Source organism: Manacus candei, unplaced genomic scaffold, assembly GCF_025592945.1.
Source record: "Manacus candei isolate 608988 ecotype Guabito, Panama unplaced genomic scaffold, ASM2559294v1 h1tg000078l, whole genome shotgun sequence".
NCBI lineage: Eukaryota > Metazoa > Chordata > Aves > Passeriformes > Pipridae > Manacus > Manacus candei.
The window spans coordinates 2,554,291-2,573,992 of NW_026138126.1; the positions used below are offsets into that span (position 1 = coordinate 2,554,291).

Consider the following 19,702-nt stretch of genomic DNA (forward strand, 5'->3'; position numbering starts at 1 on the left):
TCCTCAAGTTTCTGACCCCAAGACTCCCCTGGCAGGACTCCCCAGGGATCAGCCACTGATCCTGAATTCTACAGCCCAACTCGCCAATCAAAGCAAACTTCCAGCTTATCAGGACATCAGCACTGCCAGGGACTGCCACAAAGGGATGATGCTGCAGTAAAGGCACCTACCAGCCTTGTTTATTTTTGGGTTTACGCAGAAACTCTTTCTGCCTCAGAAATAAATCCATTTATCCCAGCTCAGGGCAGAAGATGAAGACGCTGGTGGGGGGGTTAACACATCCCTTCCTCATCCTCAGCTGCCCACGTTGCTGCATCTGGGGTGCAGCACCCCGGGTCCAGCTCTCCTCGGGGAGCTGAGCCAGGCCATCACCATGCTGGAGCGTTTCCTTGACAACTCCCGGGAAAAGCGCTTACTGCGCCCAAGTCCAATTACGGCGAGGAACGAGCAGGACAAGAGCAGGGAAATGAAATTTAAAAGGAACTGATTTGTTTTCTTGTTTCAGATCAGCTGCCTGTAGGAAGAAGGGACAATTTCGGAGTGCTGAGCCCAAAGCGTGTGACACAGTGACAGAAAGCCCAACAAAAATCCCATCAGGAGCAGCACACAATAGCTGCCACCCGGCAGCGGAACAGGCTGCAGCCGCTCGGCTCCGTAATTATGCAATCCAGTGGGATGTTCGGGCAAACATCTGTTCCATGGGAAAGGTGCAGCCTTATCTGAACACAGTGTTCCTGCTCCCTTCCACGCTCCGGTCACAGGAGGATTGGGGAGTGGAACGCCACACGCTCCCCGGCACGTCCCCTGTGGGCAGCGGGGGCAGGAAGGCGAGAGGCTCCCAAGGTCACGCACCCGGCAGTGCCTCTTCCCAGCCTCTGGCTTCTCTCCTTATTACAACCTGCAAGTCCAAATCTGCCTACCAGCATTCACAACAAAGCCTGGTCGGGATTAGAGACAGCAAACAGGGCAGCAGGAAGCGTCACCTCTGCAGGACAGAGCCAGCTCTGCCCCTGTGACGACACAGAGGTGCCACTAAAACCACGACGCCAATTTAGAGCGAGGCTGCAAAAGGCCGAAGGACTTTGAAGCTACATTCCTCACAATCATCCAGAACAGCCAGAGCAACATCCAGCTGCTCCTTACCTTGACTTAGGGGCAGGATAAGCTTCACATTCCCTACTAGAAGGTTCCAACCCACTGACTCCACTCACTGGAGCATCTCCTGGCTGCCCAGAGCTGAGGTTCAGCAGCAAGAGGACACAGAACCTCCTGTTGCCTTTCTAGTCATGTTGCAAAAACACTGGGGACCTGAACATAGCACATAAGCCCCAGGCAGCCCCTGGGACTCTTTCCGCATATCCAGATGGAGTTTCCAGCTGCCACAACGTCCCAGAGAGTTGTTTCCCAACCCCAGGTCACAGAAGCACAAGACAGCAAAGGAACTAATTTCCCTCCTTCGTTTTCCAAGCATCCCTATCTCCCTGCCTGGAGGCTCCTCCTGAGAAGCAGGATCCAGGACCTGTAACGTGTCCTACCTCTGTGCAGGGAAGGATGCCCACCTCCATCCTCCATTATGCTGCTCTCCCAGTGCCACTAATAAAGAGGGAGAAGCTCGACCTGACTAATCCGAGGTTACACTCTGCCTGCCAGAGTCAGAACAGTTCTTCTGCCCCCAATACCCAGGGTTTGCAGTGTGGCACAGCTCAGGACTTTGGATGCTTGGGGCTTAAGGTCAGCCCTCAGCATCTCCCAACCAGGCAGGGATTAGAGCTGCTGGAGGCTCTTCACCAGCTGACCTTGGCAAGCTCCCTTAGAAGTCGCTGGCCCTGCGAGGCCACCTGGAAGGCAGGAGCCAGGCACAGGACAGGGAACTGCTGGCTGGAAAAAGGATATATTCACTGTAGTCAACCCCAAAATTACTTACACTGATAAAGAGCACAGGATATTGTTACTGAGAGGGCGAACTCCCTTTAACTAGTGCAGGAGGATATCTTGGCACATCAGCTTGGCTCCCTTTCCAATATTCTTTCTCTGGGTATCCCAGAAAGGATCTCAGCCTGTCTGAGGAGAGCACTGGCAAGGCAGAATCATTGCAGCTGCTTGCAGGAGCAGCACAGCAGCTTCAAAGAGCGTTGGATTGCAGGCTGTATGAGAGAGTGACAAACCATCCCCACAATTTTCTCTCACACAGAGGTTTCTGCACCTCTGATCCAGGAGGGATGGGCCAGATTACTCATCACTTCCACCATTTAAAAGTGTTTTCCTATAGATCCTACCTCAAAGAGAGCTGACCCCTTGCTCATTCACCAGCAGGAATAATCCTAATCTATTTTAGTCTGAGAATAGAAGAACACAACTCAAGAAAGATATCCACCTCCACAAATTTTCCGTTTTCTGACCTTCTAAAACACATGTTGAACTCGTTACTACAGTCACAGCAGGTAAGGAAAGCTATCTGAAGTTTCCCAGAAACCACCTACCACAACACTAGGACACAGAGAAGTCACCACAGTCAACACATCTTTAAACCCATGGGATCCCAGCATCCCAACCAACAGCAATCTCCAAAGGGAAACCAGCTGCTCTGCCTGCAGGCCACCCCTCACACATCATCCTGAAGATGCACCTGGATTTTTAACGAGTGGGGTATTTCCTGATTTACCCCGTAGCCAAAGCTGCTCGGCTAAATCCTCTAAAACTTAATTCCACTCTGGCTAATGTCACCTGACAGAGATTTTCTGAGGGTGCTCAAGCACTGGAGACTTGAAAGGGGATTTCAGTGCAGGGTTATGCACAACACGCGTCACAGGAGATAAAGTCCTTGCACTCAGCCTGATGTGAGCAGCCAAGTCCTTCACCAAACACCTCCCGGTTGCCACAGGTGCTGCTGACAACACTGCAGGAGAGATTTGCCCCCCAGTGCTGAGGACGAGGTCTGGGTGGGAGAGGAGAGGGGGACATCTGTAACTTCTACCTGTTTCAAAAACAGACATCCAGGCAAAGGCAGGAGGTTGAATTTCCAGGCCTGTTTCTAGAGTGTAGGTTTGTGATACAGCCCTCAAAGGGCACGTTCTCTACACAACTCAGACGGGGTTTTCAAGTTGACCAGGTACCACTGAAAATTAAGAAAACGTGCTCAGAAGGGCAGAGCACTGACACATCTTTGTTTGAGAGACCAAATGTTGGACTTGGTGATCTTGGAGGTCTTTTCCAACCTTAATGGTCCCATGATTCTATGATCTACTTCTAAATAAACCCGAGTTTTTGGGGATGTAACATAGAGAAACCCAAGCTCTCCAGGCTGCAGGACTGGCTCATCTGAGCTTGACCTGCACCAAGTGATCAGAGATTTCTTGGCCTCGTTCAAAACTCACTATCCCAACTCTGTTGCTTCCCATCAGCGTGTCCCCTGCCTGCCCCCCACCACTGCACAGCCCACCCAGACCCTGCACACAAGGGAGCAGCTCTTTAGAAGCAAACTCTGCTCAATCCATTCCAGCTACTGCAAATCCTTCCCAGATGGATCCTGGGCTGCGTCAACCAGCAGGTTGAGGGGGTGGATTCTGCCCCTCTGCCCCCTCAGGTGAGACCCCCCTGCAGAGCTGCCTCCAGGTCTGGGGCACCAACAGCAGGAGGACCTGGAGCTGCTGGAGAGAGTCCAGAGGAGGCCACAGAGATGCTCCAAGGGCTGGAGCCCCTCTGCTCTGGAGCCAGGCTGGGAGAGCTGGGGGGGTCCCCTGGAGGAGAGAAGGCTCCAGGGAGAGCTGAGAGCCCCTTGCAGGGCCTAAAGGGGCTCCAGGAGAGCTGGAGAGGGACTGGGGACAAGGGATGGAGGGACAGGACAAGGGGAATGGCTTCCCACTGACACAGGGCAGGGTTAGGTGGAAGATTGGGAAGAAATTCTTCCCTGGGAGGGTGGGGAGGCCCTGGCACAGGTTGCCCAGAGAAGTTGTGGCTCCTCCATCCCTGGAAGTGTCCAAGGCCAGGTTGGAGGGGGCTTGGATCAACCTGGTCTAGTGGAAGGTGTCCCTGCCCATGGTAGGGGGGTGGGACAAAAGGAGCTTTAATGTCCCTTCCAACCCAAACCATTTTTAGATTTGAGGACCTGACCCCTCCCTGGACAGGCCAACACCTCCCTTCTCCCCCAGACTGGTGAGGCTGGTACCCAGGAGGGGTCCTGAGCCTCCAGTCCTCTCCTCCACTGGGGCTCTGAGAACAAACGTCCCCCAAAGCCACAGCAGCTCTGGACAGACATGTCCCTGTGCTGTGAAACTGAGGAAGGATCTCCAGGGCAAAAGCTACTGACACAAGGTGTGGGGGGTGGAGGTTAAGAAGAAATTCACATTATTGCTTCACCAATGAGTTCTTTTCTCACTGGCCTTGTTAAGGCCTCTTCTGCTCTCTGTGACTCAAGTGTTTCTGGTCAGGTGGTCCTGCTCTGCTATAACGAAGGCACCTGAACAGATGGAACAGAACAAGCCACAGTAGAACAAACTCAAAAGGTGGAGTGTGCTGCCAAAAATCGTAACTCAACGTTTCTCCTCTCCCTGGGCTCCTGGCTGTAGCATGGCAGCTAGTGACTCAGCTAGCAGTTCAAAATAAGGTACCTAAGAAAATAATTTAAAAATTTTAAAAAACACTTCTAGAGCTCTCAGTAGGAAATTCAAACAGGTGAGACACACAGAGAGGGCAGGAAGAGGTAACCTGGTGGCCATGCTGGGCTACAAGGATGTCTCAGTTGCATTCCACCAAGGATTAAGGACAGCCTCCTCCAGTGCAGGCAGCCACGAGCTGAAGGACAGGCTGGTTCTGGCACAGACCTGCAGCCTGCTCAAAGCTGGGGCAGGACAGCCACTTCTCCAGCCCAGCTTGGAGGACTTGCACTTGGAGGCTGAGCCAGGCATTTATTACTTCTACTTAATCAAGTGCAGCAATGCCCATTTATTTACTCACTTGGGAAGCAGATCTCCAGACTCTGCACAGGTACGTGCCCAAAGGAAGATGTGAAAGAACAAAGAGCAAAATCCAAAAGAGCACTCAGGCTCCCAAGGTGCTGAGCAGGCAGAACTGAGGCTCTTAAGGAACCGGTTCTCCCCAACCCCTCTTAGCCCCCCTGGTGCTGAGGACCTGCAGATTTCTGGCACTGTTTTCCCTGAGGCTCAGCACACATTCATACCCAGTGCAGCCACAAACCCCTCTGGGAGCAGTGCCAGTTTGGGATCCAGCAGGGCAGAGCCCACGGTCACGGTGTTGTGCTCACTCTTGGTGTCCTGCATTCACTTGGGACAGACGAGTGGTCAAGGCCTCTGGGATGTGATGTTGTGGTTTCTGGGATGTGTCTGACAGCAGACTCTCATCAGGTGAAAGACAACAAATTACCACGGAGCTGAACCTCAGCCAGCTGGGTCAGCCCTCTTCCCAGCTTTGCAGAGCCCCCAGCTCTTGGGCTGTGGGTCTCGGAGCAGCCCTGCTCCAGTGAGAGAGCGGAGGAGGAAAGGCATTCCCTAAACACAGGGAACTACAACTGCAAACACAAGTGACCATCTCAGGAGGAGCCCAGTCTGGCTGCCCACAGAGCAGCCACACGTGCATTGACATCACTCCGTAAGCTCCAGATGCAACTGGGAACAACAACTGGTCTCCCGGGTCCTAAAACAGAGGCCTGAACCATGAACAACTTGAGTCCTTCTCAGGGCTTTACTCAGCATCTGCCCAACTGAGGATGCCCTTAGGAATCATGGAATCATTAAGGCTGGAAAAGACCACCAAGATCACTAAGTTCAACCTTCACCAAAGCCCACCATGCCTGCTAAACCATACAGCAAAGTGCCACATCTGCTTGTTTTTTGAACACTTGCAGGAATGGTGACTCCACCACTGCCATGGGCAGCCTGTGCCAATGCCTGACCATTCTTTCCATGAAGAAATTGTCCCCAATATACAACCTAAACATCCCTTGGCACAACTTGAGGCCGTTTCCCCTTGTCCTGCCGCTTGTTCCCCGGGAGCAGAGCCCGACCCCCACCTGGCTTCCCCCTCCTGTCAGGGGGTTGCAGAGCCAGAAGGTCCCACCTGAGCCTCCTTTTTTCCAGGTTGAGCCCCCCCAGCTCCCTCAGCTGCTCCTGCTGCTCCAGCCCCTTCCCCAGCTCTGTTCCCTTCTCTGGACATGCTCTAAATTCTAAATGTTTCTTGTTGTGAGGGGCCCAGAACTGACCCTAGGATTTGAGATGGAGCCTCAGCAGTGCCCAGCACAGGGGTACAGTCACTGCCCTGGCCCCGCTGGACACATAATTCAAGCCAGCAGCACGGAGTGAACTTCAGTTCAGCATTTCTGAACCCAGAGTCTCCTGGGTTCTTTAATACTGTTTGCTAAGACTTCAATAAAACAAGAAATGAATTTGTTCCCCTGAACCAGAACACTACAAGGCTGGATCAGCCAAACACGCTGCCACTGACCTGCAAAGGAGGGGGGGAACTACACAATCTGCTCCTGTGTTGGGAGAGAAACAGAAGCCACAGCCAGGCACAGACACATCAAATGTTCACTGGGAAAAGCGTCTCCAGGAGAACACCCAGACTCAGGCTCGGGTTCTCCTTCCAACTGCCAGCTTTCTGATTTATGGTGGGGGGGGGTTGTGGGGTGGGAGAAAGAGACAGAAGGGAGTGGTGACACTGCCCAACACCGACATAACTGCTCTTAACAGAGAGTGAAGGATCCCCCGGGCTGACATGGGCAGTCCCATGGCTTAAACTCAACATTTCCTGGCTCCCCACCCAGTAATCTCCTTCCAGACCAGATGGCTCAAGCCTATAGCTCTGTCCCCACCGAGCAGTGGGGCTGCCCCAGCCTCAGCAGGGAGCCCAGGGAGGCCTGAACAGGGGGTTGTTTTCACAAAGCACAGCAGAAGGAAGTTGGGAGGTTCACAGCTGGTGCAGGGGCTGTCCCTGGGAAGAGGAGAAGGCAGGTGTGATGAAGCAGAACTGCCCTGCAGGTACTGCAGCCCCTTTTAAGGATGGGCCTCACCAAGCTTTGCAGTTTTGGATGGGGCTTCTTGGCTTCCTCTTCACCAAAATGGGTGCATTGGTTTTGCCAGAACTTAGAGGGGAGTCATAAGGCAAAGGTTTGGAGACCATTATCTTGGCAAGTCAAAAGCAGGAGCTCTAACAGAGAACATGAAATACCAGGCAGCACTTACCACTTCTGCCTGCAGTATATCCCTTTTCCCTTTAGATGAGCAGCTGCCATTCAGACACATCTTATCCCTCCCTCCCACAGGTCCTGAATTAAGTCATTTTTCACCCACCTCACCCTTACAGAATAAGTTGTTTTTCACCCCACCTCACAGCAAAACTTGCATTTAAATTTCACTTCTTCAGCTGCTGTAAAAACCCACCTCGTTCCTCTAGGTTACAGTTTGCTTTTCACGCTGGGCCCTTCCAGCTTCCTTGTACTCCCAGTTTTCAGTTTAGAAAAGATTAAAAATAAATCCAATCTTTGCGTTTTAAAACCTGGGAGTCTGGGAAGCCACAGCATCTCTCTGAGATTGTTATAAACCTTAAATCGCAATCCCTCGTGCATCCCAATCCATAAAAAACCAGAGTTTGCACATATTAAACCAAATTCCTCCCAAATTGCCACTTTTCTCATTTTCTTTAATAAGCATTTTCTGGCATTATCAGTCCAGAAGCCTCTTTCTCAAAAGAGTGTCCCAGATAGTTAATCCACCAGTGACTCCTGCCCAATATCAAAATGAAAACAAACATTCAACCCTCTGAGACTACTGAGGAGAAAGACTATGTCAGCATTTCTCTTCCATCAAAATTAATTTAAGCCTGAAGAGATGTCGGGTTGAGAAGTATCCTGGAATTAAAAACCTTGTATGCCTGTCAGCCAGTATGAGGCTGCAGCCTGAGCTCGAGTCCTGGGGACAGTTTTGGGGACACAATTTAAGAAGGATCTAAAGCTGTTGGAGGGTGTCCACAGAGCTGGGGAAGGGTCTGGAGGGGAAGGGTCTGAGGAGCAGCTGAGGGCACTCGGCTGGTTCAGCTGGAGCAGAGGAGACTGAGGGGAGACTCCTCGGGGGCTGCAGCTCCCGCCGAGGGGAGGCGGAGGGGCAGGGACTGAGCTCTGCTCTGGGACCAGGGACAGGACCCAGGGAAGGGCTGGAGCTGTGCCAGGGGGGTTGGGATTGGGATGGATCTCAGGGAAAGGTTCTTCCCCCACAGGATGCTGGGGCACTGCCCAGGCTCCCCAGGGCAGTGGGCACGGCCCCAAGGCTGCCAGAGCTCCAGGAGGGTTTGGACAACGCTCTGAGGGACAGAGTGGGATTGTTGGGGTGTCTGTGCAGGGCAGGGGTTGGACTGGATGAATTAACGGCAAAAAAAGCATTAAATTAAGCAAAGGCAATTATTAGCCTTCTAGATTTCAGCTCTTATCACTGAACAAAAGTCCTTACCAACACAAAAATCACCTCATAATGTGCTATTTAAACCCCAAATAATCCCCATCTGTTAGGCCAAACTGAAAAACTGGGCCTTATTTCTAGATTCCACCTCAGCAAGTGCCTGTAACTGAGCATGTCATTAACAGTGACAAGCACAGCTTCGAGACTTCAGCTTCATTTTCTGCTCTCTCTGTTCCAGCTTTGAAGTCAGGGACTATTTTACATCTCTATAGTTTGCATTTCTGCCAGCAAATTCTCTGCTGTTTTGTACACTGCCCCCGTCAACATGCAGCAGCCAGATGGAGAGAGCAGCACCCAACACGTACAGAGAGGAGGAAAACTGTCATTTTGCAGATGATACTCAGCTAAAAGTGACATTTAGAGAGAAGACAAGCGGTTTCAGGTATTACATCTGCCCTCCCCGCTGCACGTGGGACCGAGCACACCACCCCTTCCTCTGGTACAGGGATGCTGAACCAGCTACACCAACACAAGCTGTGGAATCAGGAAAGCAGAGAGAGAACAAAGTTGCACATCAGCATCCAACTGGAGTGACTGTGCCTGCTGAAGTGCTATCAGCACATTCAGGGAAGGAGCACTCAGCCAGAGGAGGATTTTAGCCAGCTGCCTCTCTTTGAAAAATGCAGCAATGGACAATTTTGCCCTGAAAAATCCACAAAATCTGGTCCATCAGATGTGCAGAGAAACTACAGAAAGAAAACTACCGCAGCATCTTTGTCATCAGCTGCTGCATCCTGCCCACACCATTGGCAATATTTCCCTGTGCCTCTGCCCAGGTCACGGAATGCACCAAACACGACATGGCAGCACGAAGACGTGGGCACATTTTCCCGGATGTTTTAGAGCAATTAACAAACTCCATCCCTTCTGCCTTGCCCAGGGCTCTTCCCTCTCTGCCCATTGACCCATGTGGTAAATACCACCAGTGTCACAAAGCCAATGTGAGTCCCAGTTCCCCACCCTACACTCAGAAGACAGTGGTGCATCCAGTGGGAAGACCTGACCGGTGGCCGTGGGAGGCTTCAGATCATCACCTTCATTTTACTTTGTACAATGCACACTTGTGTTTCTAGGCCTTATGCCAAGCCTGAAGGTTTTTCTTCAACCCCTTGGTTCTTCAGAACCTCAAGTAAAATCAGTAGACACCAGAGGTGTGCTGCCCCCTCTGTGGGATCCACTTCAGTAATGAACTGAGTGGGCTCCAAGAGCAGGAACCAGCCATGTCCCATCTCAGTGACCCCCCAAGATCTGTTGACAGAGCATGTGAGCAGGACACACTGCTGCTGGTGCTTCCATCACTGATGTGCACGTGGCTGAGATCACCTGAACTCTGCCAGAGCTCAAGAAGTATTTGGACAACGCTCTCAGGCACAGGGTGGGATTCCTGGGGTTGTCTTGTGCAGGCCAGGAGTTGGATTTGAGGATCCTCGTGGGTCCCTTCCAACCCAGGACATTCTATGATTCTATGACTCCCTGGTTTCAGGCACTGCTGTCTGCTGGGAGCACTGCAGGACTTTGGAGATGAGTCTTGAGCTCTGGAAGGATTTCATAAAATCTCTCAAAACTTGCCAATTACATAAAAATACTCCTCAAGTGCTCTGAACCCTTTGTGGGCTGTATTCATGCACCAGCCCAAATTGCTCCCACTCAAGTTGATCAAACTGATGTCAAGTGGCCTTAATTACCTGAGCTCAGACAGCCCTGAATGAGATGAAAATCCACATGGAGCCCGTCTGAGCCGACTGAATCACCAGAGAGCTGACAGGACCAGCACCAGAACAGTGTCTGGAGCAGTGCAGTGACTGCAGCTGAGGAAAAACCAGGTAAATACCTACGAGCTCAGGAGGATGCTGTTAATTTGTCCTTTAAACAGAATCACAGTTCCACCCACAAATCAGGAATTCCACCCTAAAAAATAACCGGGAACACCTTGAAGCCATACATGTCATGCACAAAAACAACACTGCTCTGCCCTACTGTTGGAGAGCTTTATTTGATTTTTTTGGCAGGCAATAAAAGAGAAGCCTGCCTAGGTCACAGGATGCTCCACAAGTAGACAGCAGCAAGGCGAGGGTGGTCCCACCTCACCATCCCCTGCAGCACATGGCCGGGATGTTCTCCCATCCCACGGGAAGGGGAGGAGGGAGAACAGATTAAGGTGACCTACATTACTCCTACTTTAAATACACAGGAGAATTGCTTTTATTCTCCCTACCCTATTCCTCCCTGGCCTTCCTGCCCCATGAGGGTTGGCAGGAACCCTCTGCCCAGGTGGCACACGCCACCATGGGGTGCACCCAGCCTTAACCAGGGAGGCAGAAAGCAAGTCTGGGCATCAAGCCTGAACTCCCAAGAGACTGATTCTGCAAACAATCCTGTTTTAATGGAGATTACGCTGGTTTTGTGTCAGTCCTCAGCTCCATCAGGTTGTGCTTCACTGGTCTCAGTGGTCACCTCAGCCCTTGGAGATCTGGACTTTCATGTACTTGGGGTGACAGCAACTGAGAATGGCAAACTCCAAAGGGAAGAAAAAATCTAAATGGCAATTTAAACAACATCTTGTCAGGCAGCAAGTGAACAGGCAAAACAATCTTGACTAATTCTACCCTTGCAGAACCACAACATGGTCACCAACACAGTTTCACACATCCAAGACGCCCATTTTGAGGGGCAGCATCCTGATGTGCCCAGAGTTTGGGTCACACTAAGGACAAGCTTCCAACACCGGCCCTGCCAAACGACTGTGAACTCAGCTCCCCGGTCCCAAAAGCAGCAGATCTCCTTGCCTCCTACGGAAAAAACATGAAACAGCTGCGGAATTACTCTGATTTCCTAAATTCAGTGAAGGAGTAGAGACCCGACTGGCTCCCAGCCCAGCACTCCCTTTCCTCCGGGAGCTGGTTGAGGTCAAAGCACTACCAGATCTTCTGGAGAAGACATTAGGAGGTGTCTGCCACGGCACAGGAACACAGACAACTCGAATGGGAAGAGTCAGTCATTTGACAGAGCTTTGTCAGAGAAAGCATCACTGGGTTTAAATGAAGAGTTAACAACTACTTGGGCTACACAGACCCTCGGAGCACAGGAAACTCATTTTGCAGGAGCCACCCACCCCATGTGAGAGCTCCTGAGGAATCAACGGGACCCTGGCACGTCCAGAACACGGGTAGGAAAGCCTTAATGGTGGAAGCTGGAGCACATGGCAAAGGCTGGATCAAACCTCATCCCCTGCATGGCTGGCAGAGGTGGAACATTGTGCAGTAAAGGGAAAAGCAGCGTTTGAGCTCAGTGGAGTCTCACGGGCACTGAGCTCCCCACCGGCCTCGGCGCCAGCAGCACCGTCCCAGCAGCACTGCTGTGTTTTAATGACCACAAACAAGGCAAAGCTGCCCTCATCTTGTAATCCATTAATTCCTCCCAGTATAGGAGACTGAGCTGTTTCACCCAGAACAAAGGCACTGCTGCCTGTGCTGTTCCCATGCTCAGCTAATCTCCAGGCCCTTTCAGTCGCAGATGTGGACCTGCCCAGGCTGGTCTTGTGACAAACCCCAGGCCTGACCTGGTTCCCTTTGCTGGATCAACGAGTGCCTTGGGCAGCAGGAGCAGCTACAGGTGTGCTCCTGGAACGTGGGCCCTTGCCTTCCAAACACTCGTCATGCAACAGGCAGGTCTGCAATGATGGAAGCGTCAGAGAAGCAAACAGCTGGTTTCCAACTTCTCTTTTCTCCCAGGAAGTCTTTCCCACCCCTTCCAGTAACAATTTCTGCAAAGAGAACATGCAGATACTGCTGATTAAAAAGGACATGACGACTGGGCCCTCTCGCTGAGTCTGCAAACCATTACAGGCAGTGGCTGGACATGGTGAGGTTTGTTTTCTGCAACTCCGGATCCAAAGGCTGCAGAGCTGAGCAGTTATCCAGAGGGACAGCTCTTCTCACAGGCATCTGCCAGAGACGCATCTCTAAAGAACACGCCATCTCCATGCTATAAAATAACACTGCTGCTCTTCACACATCAACTACTCCAGCCTGCTTCTGTGTCACAGTAAAGACAGTAAGAGAACCCTTCACATCACACACTGACTCCCTAGTTGTACACTTTTCTGTTTTTTTAAGCAGAATTAGGAAAAGAGCACTGGGTTTGCTGTATCCAAAGAAAGCTGGAAGAGAAGCAAAGGGGTAGCTCAGAGTGAAAGACTCACAGCCTCTCCTGGAGCCTCTCCCACCATGGTTTGTGGTGACCAGCAGCATTGGCCAGGCTGTGAACACCCAGGGCAACCCAGCATGTCAAAGGCTCCAGTTCCCTACCCACCACAGCACGTCTCTGACTCAGCCTGGGTTAATCACCACAAGCCAGTGCCAAAACCCACACGTAAGCTGGGGAAGCCACAAGAACACACGATGGAAGAAGACGACGCTTAATTAGGGGTTGACAGCATTTTCTGCTAAATATGTGGGTGAGGAGACGAAGTGACAGAAAAGCTTCTCTGATCACTTTTAGCTTTTTAATTACAGAAAACGCTTCCCAGAAAGTCCTGAGGTTAACTCAGCTATTGGCAACACTGAAAAACTCAAACAAACAAGTGCCAGGCTCCTGAGGAACTGAGACCTACCTAAAGAAGGCAAAACCCCAACATCACCTTATGATCACTGGCTCGTGCAGGGCTCTTGGAGAGGCCAGGCTCCCCCTCCAGGGACTCTGCCTGTGAGCCACCCGGGGAGGAGGTGGAGAGCCTGGGAAAGCCAGCAGATGCTTTTCCTTTGGCACACACTCCCCATGCGGGCAGGTGAGCAACACCCAGGCTCTGCTGACACAGTCCCTGGTGATGAGGATCAAGACCAAACCCACTTCACAAAAGCCATGACTTTGGTTTTTTACATGACCCTCTTCTTTCTGGTGCTTTTGCTGTCTCATTTCAGCATTAAACAGCCTTTGGCTTCCAGGCCCTTGCAGTGCCTTGATTTCCCCCTCTGCTGTGCTCCTGTCTTTTCCAGGCCATATGGGCATTCCCGTGGTGGAACAGCCATCACCCTCGTGAGGGGCTCCTCCCAGCACGTGTCCTCATCCCAGCATCCTTCCTATTAGAGGAAAACACAAGTGGCTGTACACACACCCTCAGCAGGCAGCAAACACCCAGAGTGTGCTTGGCTGGGAGTTCTGCTTTGCCAGGCTTACAAAAAAACAACAGTATTTTGCTCCTTTGAGTTCCTGCACTTGCCACAGATGGATTTAGAAATGGTAAAATACCATGAAGATGTGTGTGTGTATATATATATATATATAACAGTAGCTACTTATTGGAAATCCACACCAAACAACTGGGGCTTTGCACCTGCATAATGCTTCAAAATAGCTTCTGATCAGTCAGTCTGTCTGATGTGAACATGCCCAAGAACATAATTTCTTAGTCACAAGGCGACCCAGCCTGCAGGCCTGGGAGAGGGCTGAAGGACAACAACACTGTCACTGGGTTATTAAACAAATTAAAGGGGCCTATCAGAGGTCTTGGCTGGAGACTTGGAAAGACTTAATAGGAAAGAAAACACCCCACTTCAGCCATCTCCTGCTGTTCTGCTGCTATTTATGAGTTTCAAGGCCAGACTGGATGGGGCTTGGAGCAACCTGGTCTAGTGGAAGGTGTCCCTGCCCATGGCAGGGGGGTGGGATGAGATGAGCTCCCTTCCAAGCCATTCTCGGATTCTATGATTCAAACATTCACAGTCACTCCTCTCCCCATACACAGATCTTTAAGAAAAGAGGTGCCAAGGCCTCTGTGTTAAACCAGAGAGCATGTCCAAAAACCAGCAGCCTGCTCTGATACCCAGTGCCCCCATCAGCCCCCTGGCACCTCAGGCTCTGGGCAAGATCCAGGAGGGTGCACCCATGGGATCAGACCATCCAGGAAGGCAGGACCCACTTTGGCTCCCGCTTTCCTGCAGCCAGGATGGAAGAGGGAACATCTTCTGCCAGTGACACCACGAGCAGCTCTGTCTCCACGCTGCTGGAGGGAGCACTGAGTGTTCACTCCCACCCAAGCACAGCCAACACTCCTTGCACTGGGATTAGCAAACATTTCTCACTTCCACTCTGCTTCTGACATGCCACAGTGCAGTGCAAAAGGTGCAACAGTTTCTGATTTTTGAGTCACAAGTTAATGATCCCCACATAACACCTGCAGTTCCCACATGCACAGCTGAACTGATCTCATGCCAGCAGGTCCCAGCAAGCACAGGGTACCACATCCATGTCAGGGGCGAGGCACCTGCCAGGAGTGGTAGATTAATCATGGTAAAGGGAATAAGCTTGGCAGCCCAAAAGGATGGATAGGAACAAACAAACATGACAAAGCTGAAGCAGCAAGGGATGAGAAGGGCTCTCGAGTCTTTGTCAGGGTATCACACAGCTGTGGCAGGACTATTTCTGGACTCGACTGGTGCCGACTCAAAGATGTGTCCATGAAGGAAGAGAGTGCTGGAATTTCTGCTGCTGCTTTTCAGGCTGCAACCACCTTATATGGGAAAACCATATTTATTAAGATTGTCATCTGGCAAGAGCCCATAATGGTCATGTCAGTGAATCACTTCAATAGTTCCCAAATTATGCACTGCTCATAGCGAATCCATTCAGGTCGTTCCCTGAGGAGCCCTTCTGGAGAGGCCCAGGAGCCTCCCAAGTGGGACGTGGCAGTGGCAGCTCTGCCAGGCCCAGCCCCAGCAGTGGTGGAACAGGCTGTTACACACAGGTCAGTGCCAAATGCTGGTTAATGAAAATTAGATTAATCACTCCCTGCCCTGCGTTCCTGGGGACTCGTTCTCCAGCCTGTCCTGACACGGACACCGACGGGCTCAGCATCCCCCGGGCAGTGCCCACATCTCCCTGCCCTTCCCAGCTCCCAGGCCCATCACCCCAGCTTCCCTGTGTGCTTCCAGCTGATTCATATCTTAGAGAACAATTAATTTGCCAGAGCAGCCTGAATTCTATTTCCACTGCCTTCCTCTTTCCCTGCAGCTGAGCTGCGACTTATTGATTGTGAAGTAACTGCAGGGTCTGTAAAAGTTCAAGGCACAGGGTGTTTTTCTGCCTGTTCCTGCCTGGCTGACTCCCTCTGTAATCATCCTCGCCAGCACCATTTCACGGCACACAGGCATGTGACATCAAACTAAGCTGTGAACCATAATCATGCTGGGGATGATGTTTACATTTGATTTTTCCTCAAGCTGATAAGCTCTCTCCAATTTCCCCTCTCCATCCCCGTTGGTATGGATTGAACTGCTTATGCCCCACAGGGTGGAATTCTTCTCTTATCTCTAATCTGCTCACTGGAAAAATTGCTTCCAGCCACCCTTCAAAAGTCACTTCAAAGTTATCACTGTGAAGGGGGAAGAGCTGCAGAACCGTTCCTGGGCTGTTGCAATCAGGACTCTCCCAGTGCTTTTTGGAGATGGCCACAGAGGTACCACCAGCACACCTGGCTGGGGCTGGGATCTGCACTTCACTCCTCCAGCTCCAGGGACAGCAAGACAATTGTCCAACACGAGTGTAAATCCTTGTTAAATCACTTCAGGTCCCTAAAGCAGAGGAATCCAACCCTGAAGAACACATTGGAAGCTTCTGCCCCAGCTCTGGGCCACAAGTGATGGGCAGAGAGCAACCTGTGTAACAAGAGACCTGAGTAATGGAAATAAGTCCAATGTCAGCTTTACCTCCCCATCAGCCTGAGAATTCCCACTTTAGCAAGGAGATGAAGGAGACCAGCTCTGCTGTCAGTTTTGCAATAACAGCTCTTGCATAACTTGACCCCCCCCCTTGGAAAAAAGGAGGTTTCCAGACCCTCTGCCTCCAGCTGCACCCAGGTAGAGGGGATGGGGATGTGCCATCTCCTCACCCAACTGTTCCTGTGGTTGAGGCACCTCAGCCTGAACAACCCCCCCACACATACTGTGTCTCTGCTCCTGCCAACAGCTCACCAGAACCCAGGAACAGCCCCTTACACTCCCTGCAGCCACTTCCCAGGCCATGAGGGTGCACACTCAGGGAGAAGGCACAGCAGACATTGCACACACTTGATTTTTTGAAATTCGCTTTTCAAACACAAAACTTTTTAAAACCTCAAAGCCGAGGTCTCAGAAAGTGACAAATTGGGCCTCTGTGTTCATGCATGAGCCCAGATCCTGGCACCAAGTGAGGTTTGGTCCCTCAAGGTATGAGATTTCCAAAAGTTCCCTTCAGAACACTCTCTGTACCTTAAGTCATACTACTGCCAAGGTTTCCCTGATTCAGTCCCTCTCCTCCATCCAGTTCTGCTCCTGTACCAGACTAACTGGCTCCCTTCAATATTTACTGAGTGCTTGGGGAAGGTCTTTGCTGACCTGACCCACAGTCAGGATTAACCCTGCCAGGTTTTTCAGTCAGAGCACAGCACACACCACCCCTCTCTCTGGATTAACCCCTCACCTCCATTCAGAGCACAGCACACACCACCTCCTCTCCAGCCAGGAGCAGGTTTCAGCTGCGCTGGTGACCTTCCATCAACAGCACAGGCAGGCAGAGTGGTGAGCACAAGGCAAGCAGCACGAAGCACCTGTACAGGTGTGCCACGAGCACTTCAGCACCTCCACCGCTGCTCCAAACAGCAGCAAAGGCACCAGTGCTGCATGTGCTGAACAGGGTTTGTCACCCAGTTCAGACCACGGAGCGCAGGGACGGCCCCAGACCCACAGCACAGCCCCCCCCGTGCGGGTGCAGCTGTGCCTCTGCACACCCCGCCAAGGGCCACCTCCACCCCTGGGGGTTTTGCTCTCCTCCAGCAAACACTCCCGGGCTGCCCTGCGGGTTGTCCCCAGCCCCCCGGGAGCTCCAGCTGCAAGTGCGGCTGAGGCCAAGTGACACAATTTGGACGCTACCCAAGTGAGGAGTAAAAGCAACCTGACTCCAGAAATCAAAGCTTCGGTGAGGTTACTGACTCCGTTTCATCTTTTTTTACTATCAGCGTAAGGTACGACAGCCCACAGGTTCATAAATTCAGATTTACTTGCTCAGGGAAGACGGAAAACACATGCTCCTTGCTTAAACCCCTGCTGAGCAACAGTCTCCACAGACACCTTGTCTAGTCCTGAGCTACAACCCTCTACCCTCCCTAGAAACAGAAAAGCGACAAAGAAATCAGAAGGACAATGTTTTAATTGTTCATTGCTGTCCCTGCCCATGGCAGGCGGGGTGGAACAAGGTGGGCCTTAAGGTCCCTTCCAGCCCAAACGGTTCTGTGACCCTGATCAGCAAGAGGTTCCCTTGGCATCACCAGCCAACCTTCACCGCGCTGGGAGAACGCTCCCAAAAAGGGGAGAGGGTGGGCGGGAGCACAGCGAGCAGCCTCGGGAAGGTTGGCTGCACACTGCCAGCCCCTCATTTCCTTGCAGCATGAGGAACTGCTGGGACAGCCGGGGACAGCTTCCCTTCCCCTAAACCTCGGCATCTCACCCAAAATCACACGTCACACACACACACACACACACACACACACCCCGGTGCGGGAATGGCGTCTGCGAAACGAGCACGGCTTCCACCGTGATGAGGTTGTTTTCGGAAGATCTAATGATGCTCATTTAAAGGCCTGACGACGCAGGGATCGCTGACACCCCACAGCCGAACGCTGTGAGCATCCCCCGGGCTCGGCAGGTGCCCGGAGCTCCGGGTCAGCCCGGCGGCGGCGGGGACATCACGCGCTCGGCTCAGCCAGCGATCCCGAGGCTCTTAATGAACTAGAAATAATTAGGCAGCAGCAGAGGCGGGGGCAGGTGCACAGGCACAGCCCCACGGATCCATCCTGCCGCTCGAGAGCCCCCCAGCCTCCTGCCAATGCCGCTGCCAGGGTCAAGCCCACTCTGGCCGCTGACAAATGGGACCCACCCCCGCTGCTCAGGCCCCCACAGCAACCCGGGGGCCTGCGAGCGCCCGAGGCCCAGCCCCGAGCAGGGAAGGGGCAGCACGACCCCGCCACAGCCCCCCCCGGATCGGTACCGGGAGCAGTCCCGGAGCCGGGCGGCCTGTGCCCCGCACGGTGCTCCGGGGGTCGCGGCTGCCGCTCGCTGCTCCAGGACGGCCAGGCAGGGGGACACGGGGAGCCCATCCCGGCCCCATCCCGGCCCCATCCCCGGTTCCCCCCGTCCCCTCGGGAGTCCCGGGCCGGGGGCGGAACCATCCCCGCCCTGGGGGGGAAAGCGGCGGTTGGACGGAACCACGCGGTACCGGGGGGGGCGCTCTCCGGGCAGGGGGGGACTGGACCGAACCACTCCAGGCGCCCCGCGGGGGCGCCCGGCCGGGGGTACGGCTGGGCTGAACCACTGCGGGCCGGCGGGGGACATGGGGGGACACGCAGGGGCCCGGCCGGGGCTGGGGACAGGCGAGGGCGGCCCCCGGTGCTCGCAGCGCGTTACCTCCTGACGCGTCCGGTCCCCCCACGCCGGCCTCCGGGGTGATGGCACCGGCACCCGCCGCGGCCGAGCCCTCCACCTCCTCGGGCAGCTCCAGCTCCATGGCGGCCGCGGGCAGGCCCAGGCCCGGGGCAGGACAGGCCCCGGACAGGCCCGTGCCCGCCTCCGCGCTCCTCCCGGCTACCGGCCGCGGCGCGAGGGACCCTGGGAGCGGCGCGGACCATGGAGCGCGGGAGGCGCCGCGGCTGGACACGCCCCGCCAGCACCGGAAGCACCACATGGCCCTTCCGCCGGCTTTAATTGCGAGGCAGCGATGGGCTGTCGCGGTCACCGGCGAGCTGTGGGGCCCGGCCCGGCGGGCGGAGGGGGCCCGGGCCGGGGCCGCCGCACCGGGAGGGAGCGGCGGGAGCGGCCGCGGCCCCTCCGGCGGGCGGGGGGGCCTACGGTCACTATGGCAGCGGGGGTGGGGGGGGTCGAAATCGCCATGGTAACGGGGGCGGGGCCCGCGGTCACCATGGCAGCGGAGGCGGGGCCGGCAGGTTGCCGTGGCAGCGGGGGCGGGGTGGTGGGGGCGGGACTCACTGGTCGCCATGGCAGCGGAGGCGTGGCTATGGCACCGAGGGGGCGGAGTTAGGCACAGAGGGGTGGGGCCTCTCTGTTGCCACGGCAGCAGGGGCGGGGCTCCGATGGGGCGTGGCCCCTGAAGGGGGCGTGGTCAGTCGCGGAGCCCGCGCCCCCGGTCCCGCCGCGGTGCCGGTTCCCCCGCTCTGTCCCCGCGGCATCGGCGCCTTCTCGAGGCTCTCCCGT

The 19,702-nt window shown here is 53.8% G+C and overlaps 1 protein-coding gene across 10 annotated transcripts in view; it reads right to left on the minus strand.

The window, feature by feature from the left end:
• The window catches only part of PIP5K1C (phosphatidylinositol-4-phosphate 5-kinase type 1 gamma), a 47,334-nt gene extending 28,144 nt beyond the window's left edge, over positions 1 to 19,190 (minus strand). For all 10 annotated transcript variants that reach the window (XM_051810596.1, XM_051810595.1, XM_051810590.1 and 7 more), the window contains exon 1: positions 18,899 to 19,190. In XM_051810596.1, coding sequence (XP_051666556.1) covers positions 18,899 to 19,175 — 277 coding nt within the window. In that variant the 5' untranslated portion in view covers positions 19,176 to 19,190. The remainder of the gene's footprint in view (positions 1 to 18,898) is intronic.
• Positions 19,191 to 19,702: the final 512 nt, after the last annotated feature.